The sequence below is a fragment of the Caretta caretta genome, chromosome 24 (assembly GCF_965140235.1).
Source record: "Caretta caretta isolate rCarCar2 chromosome 24, rCarCar1.hap1, whole genome shotgun sequence".
NCBI classification, from domain to species: Eukaryota; Metazoa; Chordata; order Testudines; family Cheloniidae; genus Caretta; species Caretta caretta.
Genome location: NC_134229.1, coordinates 16,973,257 through 16,994,332, shown reverse-complemented (window position 1 = coordinate 16,994,332; position 21,076 = coordinate 16,973,257). Strand labels below are relative to the sequence as shown.

Below are 21,076 nucleotides of genomic sequence, written 5' to 3'. Positions count from 1 at the left end.
CTAAACCGCCCCCACTGCAACTTGAGACCATTACTCCTCGTTCTGTCATCTGCTACCATTGAGAACAGTCTAGAGCCATCCTCTTTGGAACCCCCCTTTCAGGTAGTTGAAAGCAGCTATCAAATCCCCCCTCATTCTTCTCTTCTGCAGGCTAAACAATCCCAGCTCCCTCAGCCTCTCCTCATAACTCATGTGTTCTAGACCCCTAATCATTTTTGTTGCCCTTCGCTGGACTCTCTCCAATTTATCCACATCCTTCTTGAAGTGTGGGGCCCAAAACTGGACACAGTACTCCAGATGAGGCCTCACCAATGTCGAATAGAGGGGAACGATCACGTCCCTCGATCTGCTCGCTATGCCCCTACTTATACATCCCAAAATGCCATTGGCCTTCTTGGCAACAAGGGCACACTTCTGACTCATATCCAGCTTCTCGTCCACTGTCACCCCTAGGTCCTTTTCCGCAGAACTGCTGCCTAGCCATTCGGTCCCTAGTCTGTAGCTGTGCATTGGGTTCTTCCGTCCTAAGTGCAGGACCCTGCACTTATCCTTATTGAACCTCATCAGATTTCAGGGTTCCGGCAGCACTTGCAGCAGAAGGTGCAGATCGGGAAGTGGCTGTTGAAGCGCTTGGCGCGGCGGAGCGGGGCCTGCGGGGGGAGAAGAAGGTCAGGACTCCTGGGTTCAATCTCCAGCGAGGGCGGGGGGGAGTGAGGTGTAGTGGTTGCGGGGCTGGGAGCCAGGACTCCTGGGTTCTCTCTGCGGCTCTGGGCGGGGAGCAGGGTCTAGTGGTTGGGGAGTGGGGGGCTGGGAGCCAGGACTCCTGGGTTCTCTCTGTGGCTCTGGGCGGGGAGCGAGGTCTAGTGGTTGGGGAGTGGGGGGCTGGGAGCCAGGACTCCTGTGTTCTTTCTGCGGCTCTGGGCAGGGAGCGGGGTCTAGTGGTTGGGGAGTGGGGGGCTGGAAGCCAGGACTCCTGGGTTCTCTCTGTGGCTCTGGGCGGGGAGCGGGGTCTAGTGGTTGGGGAGTGGGGGGCTGGGAGCCAGGACTCCTGGGTTTCTAGCCCCAGGCCTGCCACAAGGGAAGTGCCGTGGCTCATTAATAGGCCTAGTGTCTGGAATTGAGTTAGCCCAGAACCGTCCCGGGGGGCTGTGGGCTCGGGGCTGGGCTCCTGGTCGTGCAGCCTTCGGGGCCAGCCCTGCCTGCCAGGGGAGAGCCCCCCAGTTCCGTTCTTACCTGCGGACCCGGAGTTTCTTCTATGGGCTCCATTTGTTGCCTTAACAAACCAGCAGGATTTGCTGTCTGCAGAGAGAGGGAGAAGACAGACCTGAGCGTTATGTTCGGTGCAGTGGGTTAGAGCAGGGTGGGCTGGGAGCCGGGACAGCTGGTTTTATCCCTGGCTCTAGGAGGGGAGTGGGGTCTAGTGGGTGAGAGGGGGAGGGGGCTGGGAATCAGGACTCCTGGGTTCTATCCCCAGTTCTTCCTCGAATTTGCCACACAGATTTCTGCAACTCAGGACATTTATGTTGCATTTTGGTAGACACAATGTAATGCCACCGATTCAGAACGTAAACCTATGGGAAAGGCTGGTGAAAAAGTAGCAAATAAGTTTTAGAAAAGAGTTTTCCTTCAAAAGGCAGTGGGAGAAATATTCCTCGTCACATTTCGTGCCCCTTGTGTAGCCCACCAGTCTTTGCCCCACTAAGAACATTGAGTTAATTCCGGAATAAACGCATTCATATTGTGAAAACAGGAGATTTTGGTTAAAAACCAATCTGGACCATTTGTGGTGTAAAGAAATGGCCATTTACCCCTTCCACAAATCTGTCTGAGATTCCAGACAGACCCTGCAGCTTTCCCAGAGCTTTTCTTGGGCGCAGGTCCAGGGACTGGAATCACATGCATGGGGTGTGTGTGTAGAGACTAGCATTAATCTGAGACGACACAGAAAGAAATCCAGTGCTGGGCAGCGCCCTGAGCTGGGAGTCCAGAAACCTGGGTTCTGTTCCCTGCTCTGAAGCAGCTAGCCCATGTGACCTTGAGCCAGTTACTCGGTGGCTCTGTGCCTCAGTTTCCCCATGCCTGGAAAAAGGGACTGATAATCCTGCCTGCAGCAATGGGGCACTGATCTCAGATGCGAGGGGGACTGTCTCTGGCTGTGTCTGGGCGACACCTGTCACAACGGGGCCCTGATCCCAGCTGGGGCAGGGACGGTCTCTCGCTGTGTATCCGGGCAGCGCCGGGCACAACGGGGCCCTGATCTCCGCTGGGGTGTCTTGGTACAACCATCGTACAAAGGAAAGAACGAGCCTGGGAAGCCTTTACCTGGCCTGGGAAGCAGCAGGAGTTTTTGGCGGAGGGGATGACGAGGATGAGAATCACGCAGGTGACTTGAAGCTTCATCGTGATGTTTTTCTGCCTTGTATTTTTCTGTCTCCTCTTCCCCGCTCCTCTGTCGTGTCTCCAAAGGGCGGAGCTGGTGGCTGTGTTGGGTCCCCGACCCAGGGCTGCGTTTATAGCCCAGCCATCCCCACCCCGGTCCCGGAGCAGCCAATCCCCCGCGTGCCAAGAAAGGACAGGTGAGGAGAGGGAAACCGTAAACAGCCCGTCAATACGGTTATCGCAGCTGGGCTCAAAATTCTAACAAACCATTGGCCGGCTCCGCAGCCTGGGGGCCATTACACCACCGGAGTCACTTGGGGGTACCCCAAGCTTCCCCTGTGACCTGGGCTGCCCCCCTCAGCTCTATCGGGTCCCCTCACCCTACCCTGCTGCCTCCTGCTAGCCCAGCACTGGGTTCCCCCCGTCAGCTCTCCTGGTGCCCCTCACTCCTGACCCACAGCTCCCTGCTAGGTGATGGGGGCAGCAGGGAGCTGGCGGGACACCAGGCTGGATGGGTCTAGAGCCGGGATGTTGATGATGGTTTCACCCCAGGCAGGGCAGCAGGGGCTCCAACGGCACCTGTTACCTCTTGATTATTAAAAAGATTTCTGAATGATCAGGAATGAATACTATCATACAATACAAGGGCAGAGGGGATATTTTATTCTTGGGTTATAAATCTTTTTCCTCTCATAATATAAAACACACATGCTGCTAAGAAGGAAGGTCTTGTGTGTGAGTCACATGCCTGGGCGTGAGCCGATCCATGTTCGATTCCCAGCTTTTCCTCCGAATTCCTGCAACATACCAATTCTTCTCCCTCGCAAGGCACCTCAGAGGAACATCTAGAAGAGATCGCTCTGAAACAGACATCTCCTTGGGCCAACATGACACCCCTATGCCTCATTTTCAATGGACTAGACACATGGCCCCCCAAGAAGTCCAGCGAGCAGGGATAGGGCGTGTGCAGGGCTCACCATCCCGAGAGGCCACGCTGCCATAGTTGCAACCAATGTGGAGAAAGGTGTGAGGGGAACATGACCAAGTCTGCAGCCAGGCACCTTCTGAGGGCATTTGTGCATCAAGGATCCCCAGACCGAGTCCCTGAAGCAGGACGACTTGCAACCACGTCCTCTGTGTCCTAGGGTGCAGGACAACACGAGCCTGTCAGCTGGTGGTTCGAGAGCACGTCACATGCCATTGCATCGACGCACTGATTATTAGACAATCCAGCACCGAAGCGTAACTTCAACCATGGGAGCCGTCCTGCTCTGTGGAAAGTGACTCTCAGGCTTCCGTGCCTGGAGTGTGGGGCCTGGGGAAACGCCGCTGCTCGGGGTGGAGGTCTGGAGCACAATTCCCAGGGTGCTGTGTGTTACAAATCTTTAAGATTAATATTTTTATTGCCAGAGGCGTCCACCAAGTTGGGGCCCCGTTGTGCTAGGAACTAAATTGATACGTAGTAAATGATCGTCCCAGGTGTTTACAGTCTAAAGACAGGATACAAGAGGTGCCTAGGCAAACAACGGGGCAGGTTGTCAGTGGGGCAGACGGCTGTGGGGTGTTTCTTTTAGAATGGAATCCAAATTAATAAATAAAGTCCCTTGACATAGCCTACCAAGGATCAACTTCGCAGCTGACAAATCCCACTCAGTTCGTTGCTCATCTAACTTTCAGCAACTTTCATGAAAATCTAGGCTCTTTATCTCTGAGATTAAAAAACATGTATTTCTCTCTCCCCATCCTCTAAAAACCGAACTACGTGGCGGCTTACTGGATACGAGTTCCTTGTTTTTCATTTGACTTTCAAAATATGCTGTGCAAATATTTGAGCAACAGAATCTCCAAAGGGAGAAAAGGGACAAAAAAAAAAAATGGTGTTTTTTCCATCCGCAACTTTCAAAATCATTTTCTTTCTTTGTGAATTTTTAACAATCTTAAAGTTAGTAAAACAAGACTTTTTTTAAGATGTGCTGGTTCAAGTAGAAACAAACTCACTTTGGATAAACACATGAAAATACTTTATATTTACTCCTCAACCAGGTCATTGGTCTTTTCTTATGTGAAATCTGAAGAATATTCCCACCTTGCAGGATAAACTATAATCTAGGCAGGGCTTCTTCTGAATTCCGTACCATTGGTCTGGAAGGTAACCAAGATTTTTCACTGGGGGACACAGAATCTGCTTTTCAACCACAAAGCACAAAAGGCCAAAAATGCAATGTGGGGGGATATCAGGTTATTGAAGAACCCTAAATATGCATTTATGAGCCGGCCCCCGTGCACCCCCTGGTTAACCTCGCCACGCGCGGGCTCTGCGGTTCCCTGGAGTGTGAGCCTCTGACGCCGGGGCGAGGGACCCTGAGCCTGATCCGGGGGGGCAGCAGCGGGTCACACTCTCGGGAGCCGCAGAGCCCGAGCGCGACGAGGGGGGAAGCTGGGGGGTGCACGGGGGCCGCCGCCCACATGCATCTGATGCAGCCTGCAGGAGCCCCCCTAGGCGGGGTGGGAGGGGCACCGGGCCGCAGCCTGGGCAGGAGGGGAGGGGCGCGGCTGCTCCCAGCTAGCAGCCCCACCGCCTTTGCAGGGCTGCTGCCCCCCTGCACCACGCCGGCTCGTCCATGGCTGGGGCTCACCGCCCCCGCAAGCCTGAGCTCTGGCCCTCTGGTGCCTCTGGAAGGCGGCTCCTCCCTGCCGAGCCAGGACTTCGCTTTCTGGCGCCCCCAACCACATGGCGCCCGAGGTGACCCCTTAGTTCGCCTAGTGGTTTCACTGGCCCTGGGCACCACCAGGCCCTGATCTCAGCTGGGGCAGGGCCTGTCTCTGGCTGTGTCTGGGCCATGCCCCCCCCTCAGCTGGGGGCCACTCTGGGCTCTGCTAATACACCTGGGAGGCAGCTACTGCTCCAGACAGTTATGTGGAGCAGGTCGGCCTGTGTTAACCCTTTCGCTGCTGCAGCTAAATAAAAGCCATTTCCAGCTTCTCCCCGGGCTGAAGAGTTTGAGGTTGCCTCAGTTTCCCTCAGGGGTTCCCCTCGCTCTTCGAGCCGCTCGCCTGTGGCTGGACACTCACCGCCCAGGCCCGAGGGGAACCAAAGCACTGGGAAGAGGGTGATGAGAGAGAGCGGCCGGTGCCACGATGCAGCCACCTCTGGGGTGGGACAGCTGGGGACCAGCCGCCCAGCCCTGGCACACGGCTCGCCCGGCTCTGAGCCGTGGCCTCCTCTGTAGTGTCCTGGTTAGAATGAGGGGGGAAGGGAGGGAGCCAGGACTCCTGGGTTCTGTCCCTGGCTCTGGCAGGGGGGTGGGGTCTCGGGATTTAGAGCAGGGGCAGCTGGGAGCCAGGACTCCTGGGTCCAATTCAGTACCGAGGACGACACGCTCCCGACTTGAAAACCCAGGTTTAATGGCCCATAACAAACAGAGACGGAAGCAATAAATAAGGCGGGTTTGGGGCGGGGGGTCCGGGCGGAGTCGCGGCCGGGAGCCGGGAGCCGGGGGCTGGGCGGAGTCGCGGCCGGGAGCCGGGAGCCGGGAGCCGGGCGCCGGGCCGGGCCGGGCCGGGGGTGACGGCGCCCCCTAGCGGTGCGCGGCGGGCTCAGGTGTGGCAGCAGAAGCCGCAGCCCGGGTTCCGGCAGCACTTGCAGCAGAAGGTGCAGATCGGGAAGTGGCTGTTGAAGCGCTTGGCGCGGCGGAGCGGGGCCTGCGGGGGGAGAAGAAGGTCAGGACTCCTGGGTTCAATCTCCAGCGAGGGCGGGGGGGAGTGAGGTGTAGTGGTTGCGGGGCTGGGAGCCAGGACTCCTGGGTTCTCTCTGCGGCTCTGGGCGGGGAGCGGGGTCTAGTGGTTGGGGAGTGGGGGGCTGGGAGCCAGGACTCCTGGGTTCTCTCTGCGGCTCTGGGCGGGGAGCGGGGTCTAGTGGTTGGGGAGTGGGGGGCTGGGAGCCAGGACTCCTGGGTTCTTTCTGCGGCTCTGGGCGGGGAGCGGGGTCTAGTGGTTGGGGAGTGGGGGGCTGGGAGCCAGGACTCCTGGGTTCTCTCTGCGGCTCTGGGCGGGAAGCGGGGTCTAGTGGTTGGGGAGTGGGGGGCTGGGAGCCAGGACTCCTGGGTTCTCTCTGCGGCTCTGGGCGGGAAGCGGGGTCTAGTGGTTGGGGAGTGGGGGGCTGGGAGCCAGGACTCCTGGGTTCTCTCTGCGGCTCTGGGCGGGGAGCGGGGTCTAGTGGTTGGGGAGTGGGGGGCTGGGAGCCAGGACTCCTGGGTTCTCTCTGCGGCTCTGGGCGGGGAGCGGGGTCTAGTGGTTGGGGAGTGGGGGGCTGGGAGCCAGGACTCCTGGGTTTCTAGCCCCAGGCCTGCCACAAGGGAAGTGCGGTGGCTCGTTAATAGGCCTAGTGTCTGGCATTGAGTTAGCCCAGAACCGTCCCGGGGGGCTGTGGGCTCGGGGGCTGGGCTCCTGGTCGTGCAGCCTTTGGGGCCAGCCCTGCCTGCCAGGGGAGAGCCCCCCAGTTCAGTTCTTACCTGCGGACCCGGAGTTTCTTCTATGGGCTCCATTTGTTGCCTTAACAAACCAGCAGGATTTGCTGTCTGCAGAGAGAGGGAGAAGACAGACCTGAGCGTTATGTTCGGTGCAGTGGGTTAGAGCAGGGTGGGCTGGGAGCCGGGACAGCTGGTTTTATCCCTGGCTCTAGGAGGGAAGTGGGGTCTAGTGGGTGAGAGGGGGAGGGGGCTGGGAATCAGGACTCCTGGGTTCTATCCCCAGTTCTTCCTCGAATTTGCCACACAGATTTCTGCAACTCAGGACATTTATGTTGCATTTTGGTAGACACAATGTAATGCCACCGATTCAGAACGTAAACCTATGGGAAAGGCTGGTGAAAAAGTAGCAAATAAGTTTTAGAAAAGAGTTTTCCTTCAAAAGGCAGTGGGAGAAATATTCCTCGTCACATTTCGTGCCCCTTGTGTAGCCCACCAGTCTTTGCCCCACTAAGAACATTGAGTTAATTCCGGAATAAACGCATTCATATTGTGAAAACAGGAGATTTTGGTTAAAAACCAATCTGGACCATTTGTGGTGTAAAGAAATGGCCATTTACCCCTTCCACAAATCTGTCTGAGATTCCAGACAGACCCTGCAGCTTTCCCAGAGCTTTTCTTGGGCGCAGGTCCAGGGACTGGAATCACATGCATGGGGTGTGTGTGTAGAGACTAGCATTAATCTGAGACGACACAGAAAGAAATCCAGTGCTGGGCAGCGCCCTGAGCTGGGAGTCCAGAAACCTGGGTTCTGTTCCCTGCTCTGAAGCAGCTAGCCCATGTGACCTTGAGCCAGTTACTCGGTGGCTCTGTGCCTCAGTTTCCCCATGCCTGGAAAAAGGGACTGATAATCCTGCCTGCAGCAATGGGGCACTGATCTCAGATGCGAGGGGGACTGTCTCTGGCTGTGTCTGGGCGACACCTGTCACAACGGGGCCCTGATCCCAGCTGGGGCAGGGACGGTCTCTCGCTGTGTATCCGGGCAGCGCCGGGCACAACGGGGCCCTGATCTCCGCTGGGGTGTCTTGGTACAACCATCGTACAAAGGAAAGAACGAGCCTGGGAAGCCTTTACCTGGCCTGGGAAGCAGCAGGAGTTTTTGGCGGAGGGGATGACGAGGATGAGAATCACGCAGGTGACTTGAAGCTTCATCGTGATGTTTTTCTGCCTTGTATTTTTCTGTCTCCTCTTCCCCGCTCCTCTGTCGTGTCTCCAAAGGGCAGAGCTGGTGGCTGTGTTGGGTCCCCGACCCAGGGCTGCGTTTATAGCCCAGCCATCCCCACCCCGGTCCCGGAGCAGCCAATCCCCCGCGTGCCAAGAAAGGACAGGTGAGGAGAGGGAAACCGTAAACAGCCCGTCAATACGGTTATCGCAGCTGGGCTCAAAATTCTAACAAACCATTGGCCGGCTCCGCAGCCTGGGGGCCATTACACCACCGGAGTCACTTGGGGGTACCCCAAGCTTCCCCTGTGACCTGGGCTGCCCCCCTCAGCTCTATCGGGTCCCCTCACCCTGCCCTGCTGCCTCCTGCTAGCCCAGCACTGGGTTCCCCCCGTCAGCTCTCCTGGTGCCCCTCACTCCTGACCCACAGCTCCCTGCTAGGTGATGGGGGCAGCAGGGAGCTGGCGGGACACCAGGCTGGATGGGTCTAGAGCCGGGATGTTGATGATGGTTTCACCCCAGGCAGGGCAGCAGGGGCTCCAACGGCACCTGTTACCTCTTGATTATTAAAAAGATTTCTGAATGATCAGGAATGAATACTATCATACAATACAAGGGCAGAGGGGATATTTTATTCTTGGGTTATAAATCTTTTTCCTCTCATAATATAAAACACACATGCTGCTAAGAAGGAAGGTCTTGTGTGTGAGTCACATGCCTGGGCGTGAGCCGATCCATGTTCGATTCCCAGCTTTTCCTCCGAATTCCTGCAACATACCAATTCTTCTCCCTCGCAAGGCACCTCAGAGGAACATCTAGAAGAGATCGCTCTGAAACAGACATCTCCTTGGGCCAACATGACACCCCTATGCCTCATTTTCAATGGACTAGACACATGGCCCCCCAAGAAGTCCAGCGAGCAGGGATAGGGCGTGTGCAGGGCTCACCATCCCGAGAGGCCACGCTGCCATAGTTGCAACCAATGTGGAGAAAGGTGTGAGGGGAACATGACCAAGTCTGCAGCCAGGCACCTTCTGAGGGCATTTGTGCATCAAGGATCCCCAGACCGAGTCCCTGAAGCAGGACGACTTGCAACCACGTCCTCTGTGTCCTAGGGTGCAGGACAACACGAGCCTGTCAGCTGGTGGTTCGAGAGCACGTCACATGCCATTGCATCGACGCACTGATTATTAGACAATCCAGCACCGAAGCGTAACTTCAACCATGGGAGCCGTCCTGCTCTGTGGAAAGTGACTCTCAGGCTTCCGTGCCTGGAGTGTGGGGCCTGGGGAAACGCCGCTGCTCGGGGTGGAGGTCTGGAGCACAATTCCCAGGGTGCTGTGTGTTACAAATCTTTAAGATTAATATTTTTATTGCCAGAGGCGTCCACCAAGTTGGGGCCCCGTTGTGCTAGGAACTAAATTGATACGTAGTAAATGATCGTCCCAGGTGTTTACAGTCTAAAGACAGGATACAAGAGGTGCCTAGGCAAACAACGGGGCAGGTTGTCAGTGGGGCAGACGGCTGTGGGGTGTTTCTTTTAGAATGGAATCCAAATTAATAAATAAAGTCCCTTGACATAGCCTACCAAGGATCAACTTCGCAGCTGACAAATCCCACTCAGTTCGTTGCTCATCTAACTTTCAGCAACTTTCATGAAAATCTAGGCTCTTTATCTCTGAGATTAAAAAACATGTATTTCTCTCTCCCCATCCTCTAAAAACCGAACTACGTGGCGGCTTACTGGATACGAGTTCCTTGTTTTTCATTTGACTTTCAAAATATGCTGTGCAAATATTTGAGCAACAGAATCTCCAAAGGGAGAAAAGGGACAAAAAAAAAAATGGTGTTTTTTCCATCCGCAACTTTCAAAATCATTTTCTTTCTTTGTGAATTTTTAACAATCTTAAAGTTAGTAAAACAAGACTTTTTTTAAGATGTGCTGGTTCAAGTAGAAACAAACTCACTTTGGATAAACACATGAAAATACTTTATATTTACTCCTCAACCAGGTCATTGGTCTTTTCTTATGTGAAATCTGAAGAATATTCCCACCTTGCAGGATAAACTATAATCTAGGCAGGGCTTCTTCTGAATTCCGTACCATTGGTCTGGAAGGTAACCAAGATTTTTCACTGGGGGACACAGAATCTGCTTTTCAACCACAAAGCACAAAAGGCCAAAAATGCAATGTGGGGGGATATCAGGTTATTGAAGAACCCTAAATATGCATTTATGAGCCGGCCCCCGTGCACCCCCTGGTTAACCTCGCCACGCGCGGGCTCTGCGGTTCCCTGGAGTGTGAGCCTCTGACGCCGGGGCGAGGGACCCTGAGCCTGATCCGGGGGGGCAGCAGCGGGTCACACTCTCGGGAGCCGCAGAGCCCGAGCGCGACGAGGGGGGAAGCTGGGGGGTGCACGGGGGCCGCCGCCCACATGCATCTGATGCAGCCTGCAGGAGCCCCCCTAGGCGGGGTGGGAGGGGCACCGGGCCGCAGCCTGGGCAGGAGGGGAGGGGCGCGGCTGCTCCCAGCTAGCAGCCCCACCGCCTTTGCAGGGCTGCTGCCCCCCTGCACCACGCCGGCTCGTCCATGGCTGGGGCTCACCGCCCCCGCAAGCCTGAGCTCTGGCCCTCTGGTGCCTCTGGAAGGCGGCTCCTCCCTGCCGAGCCAGGACTTCGCTTTCTGGCGCCCCCAACCACATGGCGCCCGAGGTGACCCCTTAGTTCGCCTAGTGGTTTCACTGGCCCTGGGCACCACCAGGCCCTGATCTCAGCTGGGGCAGGGCCTGTCTCTGGCTGTGTCTGGGCCATGCCCCCCCCTCAGCTGGGGGCCACTCTGGGCTCTGCTAATACACCTGGGAGGCAGCTACTGCTCCAGACAGTTATGTGGAGCAGGTCGGCCTGTGTTAACCCTTTCGCTGCTGCAGCTAAATAAAAGCCATTTCCAGCTTCTCCCCGGGCTGAAGAGTTTGAGGTTGCCTCAGTTTCCCTCAGGGGTTCCCCTCGCTCTTCGAGCCGCTCGCCTGTGGCTGGACACTCACCGCCCAGGCCCGAGGGGAACCAAAGCACTGGGAAGAGGGTGATGAGAGAGAGCGGCCGGTGCCGCGATGCAGCCACCTCTGGGGTGGGACAGCTGGGGACCAGCCGCCCAGCCCTGGCACACGGCTCGCCCGGCTCTGAGCCGCGGCCTCCTCTGTAGCGTCCTGGTTAGAATGAGGGGGGAAGGGAGGGAGCCAGGACTCCTGGGTTCTGTCCCTGGCTCTGGCAGGGGGGTGGGGTCTCGGGATTTAGAGCAGGGGCAGCTGGGAGCCAGGACTCCTGGGTCCAATTCAGTACCGAGGACGACACGCTCCCGACTTGAAAACCCAGGTTTAATGGCCCATAACAAACAGAGACGGAAGCAATAAATAAGGCGGGTTTGGGGCGGGGGGTCCGGGCGGAGTCGCGGCCGGGAGCCGGGAGCCGGGAGCCGGGGGCTGGGCGGAGTCGCGGCCGGGAGCCGGGAGCCGGGGCCGGGCCGGCCGGGCGGAGTCGCGGCCGGGAGCCGGGAGCCGGGAGCCGGGCCGGGCCGGGCCGGGCCGGGGGTGACGGCGCCCCCTAGCGGTGCGCGGCGGGCTCAGGTGTGGCAGCAGAAGCCGCAGCCCGGGTTCCGGCAGCACTTGCAGCAGAAGGTGCAGATCGGGAAGTGGCTGTTGAAGCGCTTGGCGCGGCGGAGCGGGGCCTGCGGGGGGAGAAGAAGGTCAGGACTCCTGGGTTCAATCTCCAGCGAGGGCGGGGGGGAGTGAGGTGTAGTGGTTGCGGGGCTGGGAGCCAGGACTCCTGGGTTCTTTCTGCGGCTCTGGGCAGGGAGCGGGGTCTAGTGGTTGGGGAGTGGGGGGCTGGGAGCCAGGACTCCTGGGTTCTCTCTGCGGCTCTGGGCGGGGAGCGGGGTCTAGTGGTTGGGGAGTGGGGGGCTGGGAGCCAGGACTCCTGGGTTCTCTCTGCGGCTCTGGGCGGGGAGCAGGGTTTAGTGGTTGGGGAGTGGGGGGCTGGGAGCCAGGACTCCTGGGTTCTTTCTGCGGCTCTGGGCACGGAGCGGGGTCTAGTGGTTGGGGAGTGGGGGGCTGGGAGCCAGGACTCCTGGGTTCTCTCTGCGGCTCTGGGCGGGGAGCAGGGTCTAGTGGTTGGGGAGTGGGGGGCTGGGAGCCAGGACTCCTGGGTTCTCTCTGCGGCTCTGGGCGGGGAGCGGGGTCTAGTGGTTGGGGAGTGGGGGGCTGGGAGCCAGGACTCCTGGGTTTCTAGCCCCAGGCCTGCCACAAGGGAAGTGCGGTGGCTCGTTAATAGGCCTAGTGTCTGGCATTGAGTTAGCCCAGAACCGTCCCGGGGGGCTGTGGGCTCGGGGGCTGGGCTCCTGGTCGTGCAGCCTTTGGGGCCAGCCCTGCCTGCCAGGGGAGAGCCCCCCAGTTCAGTTCTTACCTGCGGACCCGGAGTTTCTTCTATGGGCTCCATTTGTTGCCTTAACAAACCAGCAGGATTTGCTGTCTGCAGAGAGAGGGAGAAGACAGACCTGAGCGTTATGTTCGGTGCAGTGGGTTAGAGCAGGGTGGGCTGGGAGCCGGGACAGCTGGTTTATCCCTGGCTCTAGGAGGGGAGTGGGGTCTAGTGGGTGAGAGGGGGAGGGGGCTGGGAATCAGGACTCCTGGGTTCTATCCCCAGTTCTTCCTCGAATTTGCCACTCAGATTTCTGCAACTCAGGACATTTACGTTGCATTTTGGTAGACACAATGTGATGCCACCAATTCAGAACATAAACCTATGGGAAAGGCTGGTGAAAAAGTAGCAAATAAGTTTTAGAAAAAAATTTGCCTTCAAAAGACAGTGGGAGAAATATTCCTCGTCACATTTCGTGCCCCTTGTGTAGCCCACCAGTCTTTGCCCCACTAAGAACATTGAGTTTGTTCCGGAATAAACTCATCCATATTGTGAAAACAAGAGATTTTGGTTATAAACCAATCTGGACCATTTGTGATGCAAGAGAAATGGCCGTTTCCCCCTTCCACATATCTGTCTGAGATTCCAGACAGGCCCTGCAGCTTTCCCAGAGCTTTTCATGGGCACAGGTCCAGGGACTGGTATGAAGTTCAGGGGATGGGGGGATGTGTGTGCAAAGACGATATGTCAGATGAATCCTAAAGAAATCCAGTGCTGGGCAAGGCCACGAGCTCTGAGTCCAGACACCTGGGTTCTGTTCCCGGCTCTGTAGCAGCGAGCCTATGTGATCTTGAGCCAGTTACTTGGTGGCTCTGTGCCTCAGTTTCCCCATGCCTGGGAAAAGGGACTGATAATCCTGCCTGCAGCAATGGGGCACTGATCTCAGATGCGAGGGGGACTGTCTTTGGCTGTGTCTGGGCAACACCTATCACAACGGGGCCCTGATCCCAGCTGGGGCAGGGACGGTCTCTCGCTGTGTATCCGGGCAGCGCCCGGCACAAAGGGGCCCTGATCTCCGTTGGGACGTCCCGGTACAACCATCGTACAAAGGAAAGAAAGAGCCTGAGAAGCGTTTACCTGGCCTGGGAAGCAGCAGGAGTTTTTGGTGGAGGTGATGACGAGGATGAGAATCACGCAGGCGACTTGAAGCTTCATTGTGATATTTTTCTGCCTTGTATTTTTCTGTCTCTTTCCCGCTCCTCTGTCGTGTCTCCAAAGGGCGGAGCTGGTGGCTGTGTTGGGTCCCCGACCCAGGGCTGCGTTTATAGCCCAGCCATCCCCACCCCGGTCCCAGAGCAGCCAATCCCCCGCGTGCCAAGAAAGGACAGGTGAGGAGAGGGAAACTGTAAACAGCCCGTCAATACGGTTATCGCAGCTGGGCTCAAAGTTCCAGCATACCATTGGCCGGCTCCCCAGCCGGTGTCAATGGGGCCAGATCCCAGCAGGTGTCAATCAGCACTGCTCTTTCAAAGTGGAGCGACATTAATTGTCCCAGGCCTTTGACTTTAATCCCTCCTGGCATTTGTCCCAATGAGATTTCAAAACACTTACGGTAAGTTTCAAGTTCAGGGTGTCTGTCCCCGCAGCTGAGATCGGAGAGGGGCTGGGATGGGAATGACCTCAGGTTTTCTTGTAAATCTCCCAGGTTTTGCAAATTTTCTCCCAGCCCCAGGATGATCCTGGCGTCAAATGGGGGATTGATCCGGCCAGCTAATTAGGACGCAACATTTTGAAGGGGAAAAATTAACTCTTTTTTCTGTTTTCCATCACAGCACTTGTTACGAATGAGCCCTAAATGGGCAACAATCGATTGATCCTAATCACCCGTCATCCCAGAATTTGAACATAACTGTGATGAGCTAGGCACAGCCACCCAGGGCCCGTCTAACCCAGTTTCTCTCTCTTCCCAAACTCACCTTGATCAAGTTCACCCTGGTAATTCTAAATGGGGATTCATATTATCTAGGTAAGCAGCCAAGCCTTATGGTTTTCAGTGCTGCTAAGACGTGGGCCTAAGTGGCTATCATGTGGCAAGGAGTTCTGCAGGTTAATGGCATGTTGAATGGAAAAAGCATTGGGTTAGATCCCTTTTAAACAGGCAAGTTTGGGGCTACATTTCTTCAAAGTGGGTATTTTGATTCCGTTCAAGCGCTAAATGGGGAATCTTCACTCAGTCTCAATTATCAAGCTAGTGATTTCCACAGGAGAGTTTCTTTGACATGCTGCCACTTCCCACTGACATTCAGAGCACCCCACCCCCCGCACAAAACCCTGCCCTAAAAAAGGATCAGACTGTTTATAGCAGGGCTAAAGGATTTTATTGTTGGGGGGGGGGTCATGCTGTACGTAACCTGAGTCACTCTGCTGTGTCTTACGCTCCGACTTTGGAAACACTTATGGGTTACTAGACCCACTGGGCCAGATCCCAGCTGGTGTCAATCGTCCGTAGCCCGACTGGAATTAACGGTGCCCGGCCCAATTCCCAGCTGGTGTGAATCAGCCATAGCTCTGCGGAGCTCCACAGAATCGCTCAGCCTTTCCAGACGACCGCTTCCCTTTCAGGTGTCGGCTTTGTCTTGTGCGCCCCCAAGTTTCCCCTCATTTAAAAATGACCTGCTTACAAAATCAGACATCAGAATACAAAATTGTCACAGCACAGTCGTACTGAGAAATTGCTGCCTTTCTCATTTTCACCCTAGACTTTATAAAGTAAATCGTTTGGAATATAAAAATTGTACTTGCATTTCAGAGGACAGTCTATAGAGCAGTTTAAACAAGTCAGTGTCTGTATGAAATTGTAGTTTGTACTGACTTCACTAGTGCTTTTATGAAGCCTGGTGTGAAACCAGGCAAATATCTGGAAGAGTTGACGTACCCCCTGGAAGATCTCTGCGTACCCGCAGGGGTACACGTACCTCAGGTTCAGATGATTGTTGCGGACATGGTTGCAGGATCGGGGCCAAAGTGCAAAGCAAATGTGTTGCTTGTTCTTTGGTAAACGCGTGTGTCACCGCGACTGCTAAGAGCAACTCTTGCCTTTCTGTCCGGTTATTGTCAACAAACAATTTCCAGCGAGGGAAATTTCCTTTCGATGGCCTCAGTTCCGCGAAGCCTGAAGATTTATTGATTAAACAAGGTTTCAGAGGAACAGCCGTGTTAGTCTGTATTCGCAAAAAGAAAAGGAGTACTTGTGGCACCTTAGAGACTAACCAATTTATTTGAGCATGAGCTTTCGTGAGCTGTAGCTCACGAAAGCTCATGCTCAAATAAATTGGTTAGTCTCTAAGGTGCCACAAGTACTCCTTTTCTTTTTGATTAAACAAGATGTTTCTGCAAACGCCCGATATAAAGGAAGGAAGGAAGAAAGAAAAAGAAAGAAAGAGAAAGAAAGAAAGAAATGCTGTCCTCTAAACTCGGAGGATTTGAATGGTATTTTTAATAATCACGTTTAAAAAGAAAATTCCCTGACTTCACAAAGTTACAGCGACAGCTTCGTTAAACAAAAGGCAGAGAGGACATTATCCGACACAACAGCCAAACGTCGATTTATTCCCTTATTTCAATCATTCGCTTCTAGTAATCGCCAAAACTATGAATGGATCGATCAAATGAAAGAGAAATTTCGCTACCTGTATAAAATGACTTCTTGTTTCAAAAAATAATAAAATTATTTAGTTTATTTAAATTTCAATGGGTTAAATTAGTTTGTTTGTTTCTTGTATTTGCCAAAAGCAAATGAACTAATTCAGTTAATAGGCACGCTGTACCTTTTGCCTGTGACTTTTTAAAAGGCAAATGTAGCAAAGGGTTTTCAGTTATTTGATTCTAGGGTTCTTATGCCTAAAGTAATCACATTCGATGAAGAGGTTTATTTATTTTATTGTCTTTAAGAAATTAAATAAAAACTTCCATTCCCAAAGTCTTTCAGTTGTTTGTTTCATTAATTAGTTAAACATGATTATTTTTATTGGCCTGAGAAAAGGAAAAGCTTTAAATGTTTTAGAAAAAAATGATGGGAAATGGAATGTATTCCATGATTCCCATAGTTTAATCGCTAACTAATTAGTGCACGTGCATTGATTATACCCAGGGGATCATTTGAATCGATAGGCAGTGGACATTGACATGATTTCAATTGCATTTTTCTAGTATTTTCAAAAATAATCAGTGTTACATAATAGAAACAATAAATACAAATTTCTAGAACGTTCAATATTAATTATTAAAGTAGTTAATGAACAGAACTGACAAGCATTTGAATTTTCTTTAGGAAGCAGTTTCATTTTGCAACTTTTATGGCTAAGTCGGGATTTTTCAAATTGAATTAATTAAAATACTTACATAGATTTTTTTCTACATAAGAACAGGAGGACTTGTGGGACCCTAGAGACTAACAAATTTATGTGAGCATAAGCGTTTGTGAGCTACAGCTCACTTCAGCTCATGAAAGCGTCTGCTCAAATAAATGAGTTAGTCTCCACGGTGCCACAAGTCCTGCTGTTCTTTTGCGGATCCAGACTAACACGGCTGCTACTCTGAGGTCAGATTTTTTCTAGTGAGTTTCATAACAAATAAACATTCGTTTTAAAAAGTGAGAATTTTTACTGATTCCAGAAAGTGTCTTTTTAAATTTCAATGACTTTTAAATTTCAGTGATTTCAATAATTTGTTTCTAGTACTCTCAAAAGAAATCATTCAACTAACAAAGAAATAATAATTGGTGAATATGGTAATCAGTTGCCTAGTGTATTAATTAACTTATGCTAATTAACTTGCTACTGTAGTAACTTCCATTCTAATAAACTCACAAGTGTATTCTATATTATATGAATTAATCACATACTATTTTGATTAAGTTAATCAATTGATTAATAATACATATAGGCTAGTGCATTAATTAGCTAACATATTAAACAAGACTGGCTAACTTCTGCCATTAATTGGCTAGTGTATTTATTAAGCTAATTAAACAATATATTAAATAATCTATTAATCACCTACTGGATTATTTAATTTTATTTTAAAATTATTTTATTTAATTAAATTATTTGGCACATTAAATACAATACATAATAAAATAAACATATTAAAATATAACTACTCTATTAATTGCTAATATGTTTACCTAGTGACTGTATTTGTTTCCCTGCTAACATATCGATTAAGATAGTAATACATTATTAACCTCTCCACTAATTGACTAGTATATAACACAGTTAACGTTAATTCAAAGAGTAATTACTAACTGATCTATTCATTAACTAGACTAGTAATTAATCTGCAGCTGAGTTAACATATTCATAGAACTAAATGCCAGTTTTTCTGGCTTTCAGTAGCGATGGTTCCCCTGTGATTGCTTAGCTCAGTTCACCAGAGGTTTGCTGGGGCTCTCCCAGGGAATCAGGCTGTGACATGGGTAGAAAAACCCAAATGCGGCTTTACACCGGTGCCAATGAGGCGGGGCAGTCCGGTGGGCTGTTTGCCGTTGCAGTGCTTCGGATTTATTGCCACCAGGGGCACTTTTCGGTGGGATTTCAGCAGCGCCCTCGCTGGCAGGGCGGGCGGGAGAGACGGAGTACCTTGTACTCTAGCCTTCGCCTCGTGCCGCTTTTCCATAACTGCGATCCCCACAGGACAACAGACAGTTTGGAGGGTCCCAGGCCTGCCCCCCCCCCACACCCCATAGCATCTGGGCACCTCATATTTAATCTCCCAATACCCCAGAAGGGGCTTTTAGCACCTAACTCCCACTGAGTTCGATCTACACAGCATGGAGGAGCCAGGCCGGAGGGACCTGAACTGGGGTGTTTCAGACACTCGGTTACCCCTGAGCCTCTGTGCCACCCTCTAGGTGCCACCATAAAATGAAGGGATCATGGCCCAATTGTGCTGGGCGCTGCCCAGACACAGCCGGAAACAGACCCTGCCCCGGCTGAGATCAGGGTCCCGTCGTGCCAGGCGCTGCCCAGACACGTAGCGAGAGACAGGCCCACCCCGGCGGAGATCAGGGTCCCGTCGTGCCAGGCGCTGCCCAGACACGTAGCGAGAGACAGGCCCACCCCGGCGGAGATCAGGGCCCCATCGTGCCAGGTGCTGCCCAGACCCAGCGAGAGACAGGCCCACCCCGGCGGAGATCAGGGTCTCGTCGTGCCAGGTGCTGCCCAGACCCAGCGAGAGACAGGCCCTGCCCCGGCTGAGATCAGGGCCCCGTTGTGCCAGGTGCTGCCCGGACCCAGCGAGAGACAGGCCCTGCCCCGGCTGAGATCAGGGCCCCGTTGTGTCAGGTGCTGCCCGGACCCAGCGAGAGACAGGCCCTGCCCCGGCGGAGATCAGGGCCCCATTGTGCCAGGTGCTGCCCGGACCCAGCGAGAGACAGGCCCTGCCCCGGCTGAGATCAGGGCCCCGTTGTGTCAGGTGCTGCCCGGACCCAGCGAGAGACAGGCCCTGCCCCGGCGGAGATCAGGGCCCCGTTGTGTCAGGTGCTGCCCGGACCCAGCGAGAGACAGGCCCACCCCGGCGGAGATCAGGGCCCCATTGTGCCAGGTGCTGCCCGGACCTAGCGAGAGACAGGCCCTGCCCCGGCTGAGATCAGGTCCCTGATGTGCCAGGTGCTGCCCGGACCCAGCGAGAGACAGGCCCTGCCCCGGCTGAGATCAGGGCCCCGTCGTGCCAGGTGCTGCCCGGACCCAGCGAGAGACAGGCCCTGCCCCGGCTGAGATCAGGGCCCCATTGTGCCAGGTGCTGCCCGGACCCAGCGAGAGACAGGCCCTGCCCCGGCTGAGATCAGGGCCCCGTTGTGTCAGGTGCTGCCCGGACCCAGCGAGAGACAGGCCCTGCCCCGGCGGAGATCAGGGCCCCATTGTGCCAGGTGCTGCCCGGACCCAGCGAGAGACAGGCCCTGCCCCGGCTGAGATCAGGGCCCCGTTGTGTCAGGTGCTGCCCGGACCCAGCGAGAGACAGGCCCTGCCCCGGCGGAGATCAGGGCCCCATTGTGCCAGGCGCTGCCCAGACACATAGCGAGAGACAGGCCCACCCCGGCGGAGATCAGGGCCCCATTGTGCCAGGTGCTGCCTGGACCTAGCGAGAGACAGGCCCTGCCCCGGCTGAGATCAGGTCCCTGATGTGCCAGGTGCTGCCCGGACCCGGCGAGAGACAGGCCCTGCCCCGGCTGAGATCAGGGCCCCGTCGTGCCAGGCGCTGCCCAGACCCGGCGAAGGCACCATTACGATGCTCTGGCATCGCGGGGCAGTGCCTGGCTCCAGGGGGCTGTTTGCTCAGAGCCCTATTGCACACTTTGTTTGCTGTCCCTCCACGAGGTCAGCTCATCGCCTGCTGGCTGCCCGGACACGGCCGAGCCCTCGCCAAGCCCGGCTCCGCTCCAGCGCCCCACGGCAGACCCGAAGGCGCCAGCCCACACACCTTCCCGTCTACGCGCCCCACCCAGGGCCAGCGGCCTTGGCAGCCCCACTGCGTGAGGAAGGGGGGAGAGACAACAGCACAATGCACAACAGACGGGTGCAGGAAATGGGACACGGGGCCTGTCTCCTCTGGGGGGCCTCAGATCCGGCCCCAGGGCAGGGGACAGGCCGGCTCGGGGGGGACATGGGGCCTGTCCTCTCTGGGGGGGCTCTGATCCGGGGGGACAGGCCGGCTCAGGGGGGCTCTGATCTGGCCCCAGGGCAGGGGACAGGCCCCATGCCCCTCTGCACCCGTGAGCCGGCCTGTCCCCTCTGGGGGGCTCTGCTCCGGCCTCAGGGCAGAGGACAGGCTGGCTCAGGGGGGCGGGAGAGGGACACGGAGCTTCTCCCCTTTGGTGGCCGGGCGGGGGGAAGGGGGGTGTCTCTGATCCGGCCCCAGGGCAGGGGACTGGCCGGCTCAGGGGGGGCGGACGGGGACATGGGGCCTGTCCCCTCTGGGGGGCTCTGATCCGGCCCCAGGGCAGGGGACGGGCCGGCTCAGGGGGGGCGGACGGGGACATGGGGCCTGTCCCCTCTGGGGGGCTCTGATCCGGCCCCAGGGCAGGGGACGGGCCGGCTCAGGGGGGCGGACGGGGACAAGGGGCCTGTCCTCTCTGGGGGGCTCTGATCCGGCCCCAGGGCAGGGGACGGGCTGGCTCAGGGGTGGACATGGGGCCTGTCCTCTCTGGGGGGCTCTGGTCCGACCCCAGGGCCAGGGATGGGCCGGCTCAGGGGGGGCAGACGGGGACATGGGGCCTGTCCCCTCTGGGGGGCTCTGATCCGGCCCCAGGGCAGGGGACGGGCCGGCTCGGGCGGGCGGACGGGGACAAGGGGCCTGTCCCCTCTGGGGGGCTCTGATCCGGCCCCAGGGCAGGGGACGGGCCGGCTCGGGGGGGCGGACGGGGACATGGGGCCTGTCCCCTCTGGGGGGCTCTGATCCGGCCCCAGGGCAGGGGACGGGCCGGCTCAGGGGGGCGGACGGGGACAAGGGGCCTGTCCTCTCTGGGGGGCTCTGATCCGGCCCCAGGGCAGGGGACGGGCTGGCTCAGGGGTGGACATGGGGCCTGTCCTCTCTGGGGGGCT

At 55.5% G+C, this 21,076-nt stretch overlaps 2 protein-coding genes and 2 long non-coding RNA genes across 4 annotated transcripts; 2 read left to right on the top strand and 2 right to left on the bottom strand.

Annotated features, from left to right (window-relative positions):
- Nucleotides 1-5,908: 5,908 nt before the first annotated feature.
- HAMP (hepcidin) lies at nt 5,909-8,085 on the bottom strand. The gene is made up of 3 exons (XM_075122901.1): nt 7,980-8,085; nt 6,891-6,956; nt 5,909-6,081 (listed from the first exon to the last, which is right to left on the bottom strand). Exons 1-3 carry the CDS (start codon nt 8,055-8,057, stop codon nt 5,977-5,979), a joined length of 249 nt encoding a protein of 82 aa, XP_074979002.1. The 5' UTR covers nt 8,058-8,085; the 3' UTR covers nt 5,909-5,976.
- On the top strand, nt 6,047-9,891 carry LOC142070009 (uncharacterized). The gene is made up of 3 exons (XR_012665979.1): nt 6,047-6,099; nt 8,124-8,233; nt 8,818-9,891. It is a non-coding gene; the product is annotated as an uncharacterized LOC142070009 (long non-coding RNA).
- Nucleotides 9,892-11,629: 1,738 nt separating this feature from the next.
- Nucleotides 11,630-13,776, bottom strand: LOC125625864 (hepcidin-like). Its single transcript, XM_048828434.2, has 3 exons — nt 13,614-13,776; nt 12,522-12,587; nt 11,630-11,787 (listed from the first exon to the last, which is right to left on the bottom strand). The coding sequence occupies exons 1-3, from the start codon at nt 13,689-13,691 to the stop codon at nt 11,683-11,685; spliced, it is 249 nt and encodes an 82-aa protein (XP_048684391.2). The 5' UTR covers nt 13,692-13,776; the 3' UTR covers nt 11,630-11,682.
- Nucleotides 13,777-13,819: 43 nt separating this feature from the next.
- LOC142070011 (uncharacterized) lies at nt 13,820-16,458 on the top strand. The gene is made up of 2 exons (XR_012665981.1): nt 13,820-15,672; nt 15,861-16,458. It is a non-coding gene; the product is annotated as an uncharacterized LOC142070011 (long non-coding RNA).
- The last annotated feature ends 4,618 nt before the right edge of the window (nt 16,459-21,076 follow it).

Coding starts and splice junctions, on each gene's coding strand:
- LOC125625864 (XM_048828434.2), bottom strand. CDS start 13,691: ATGAAGCTTCAAGTCGCCTGCGTGATTCTCATCCTCGTCATCACCTCC. Junction 12,588..13,613: donor CCTGCTGCTTCCCAGGCCAG/GTAAACGCTTCT, acceptor CTCTCTCTGCAG/ACAGCAAATCCTGCTGGTTT. Junction 11,788..12,521: donor AAGAAACTCCGGGTCCGCAG/GTAAGAACTGAA, acceptor CTCCCCCCGCAG/GCCCCGCTCCGCCGCGCCAA.
- HAMP (XM_075122901.1), bottom strand. CDS start 8,057: ATGAAGCTTCAAGTCACCTGCGTGATTCTCATCCTCGTCATCCCCTCC. Junction 6,957..7,979: donor CCTGCTGCTTCCCAGGCCAG/GTAAAGGCTTCC, acceptor CTCTCTCTGCAG/ACAGCAAATCCTGCTGGTTT. Junction 6,082..6,890: donor AAGAAACTCCGGGTCCGCAG/GTAAGAACTGAA, acceptor CTCCCCCCGCAG/GCCCCGCTCCGCCGCGCCAA.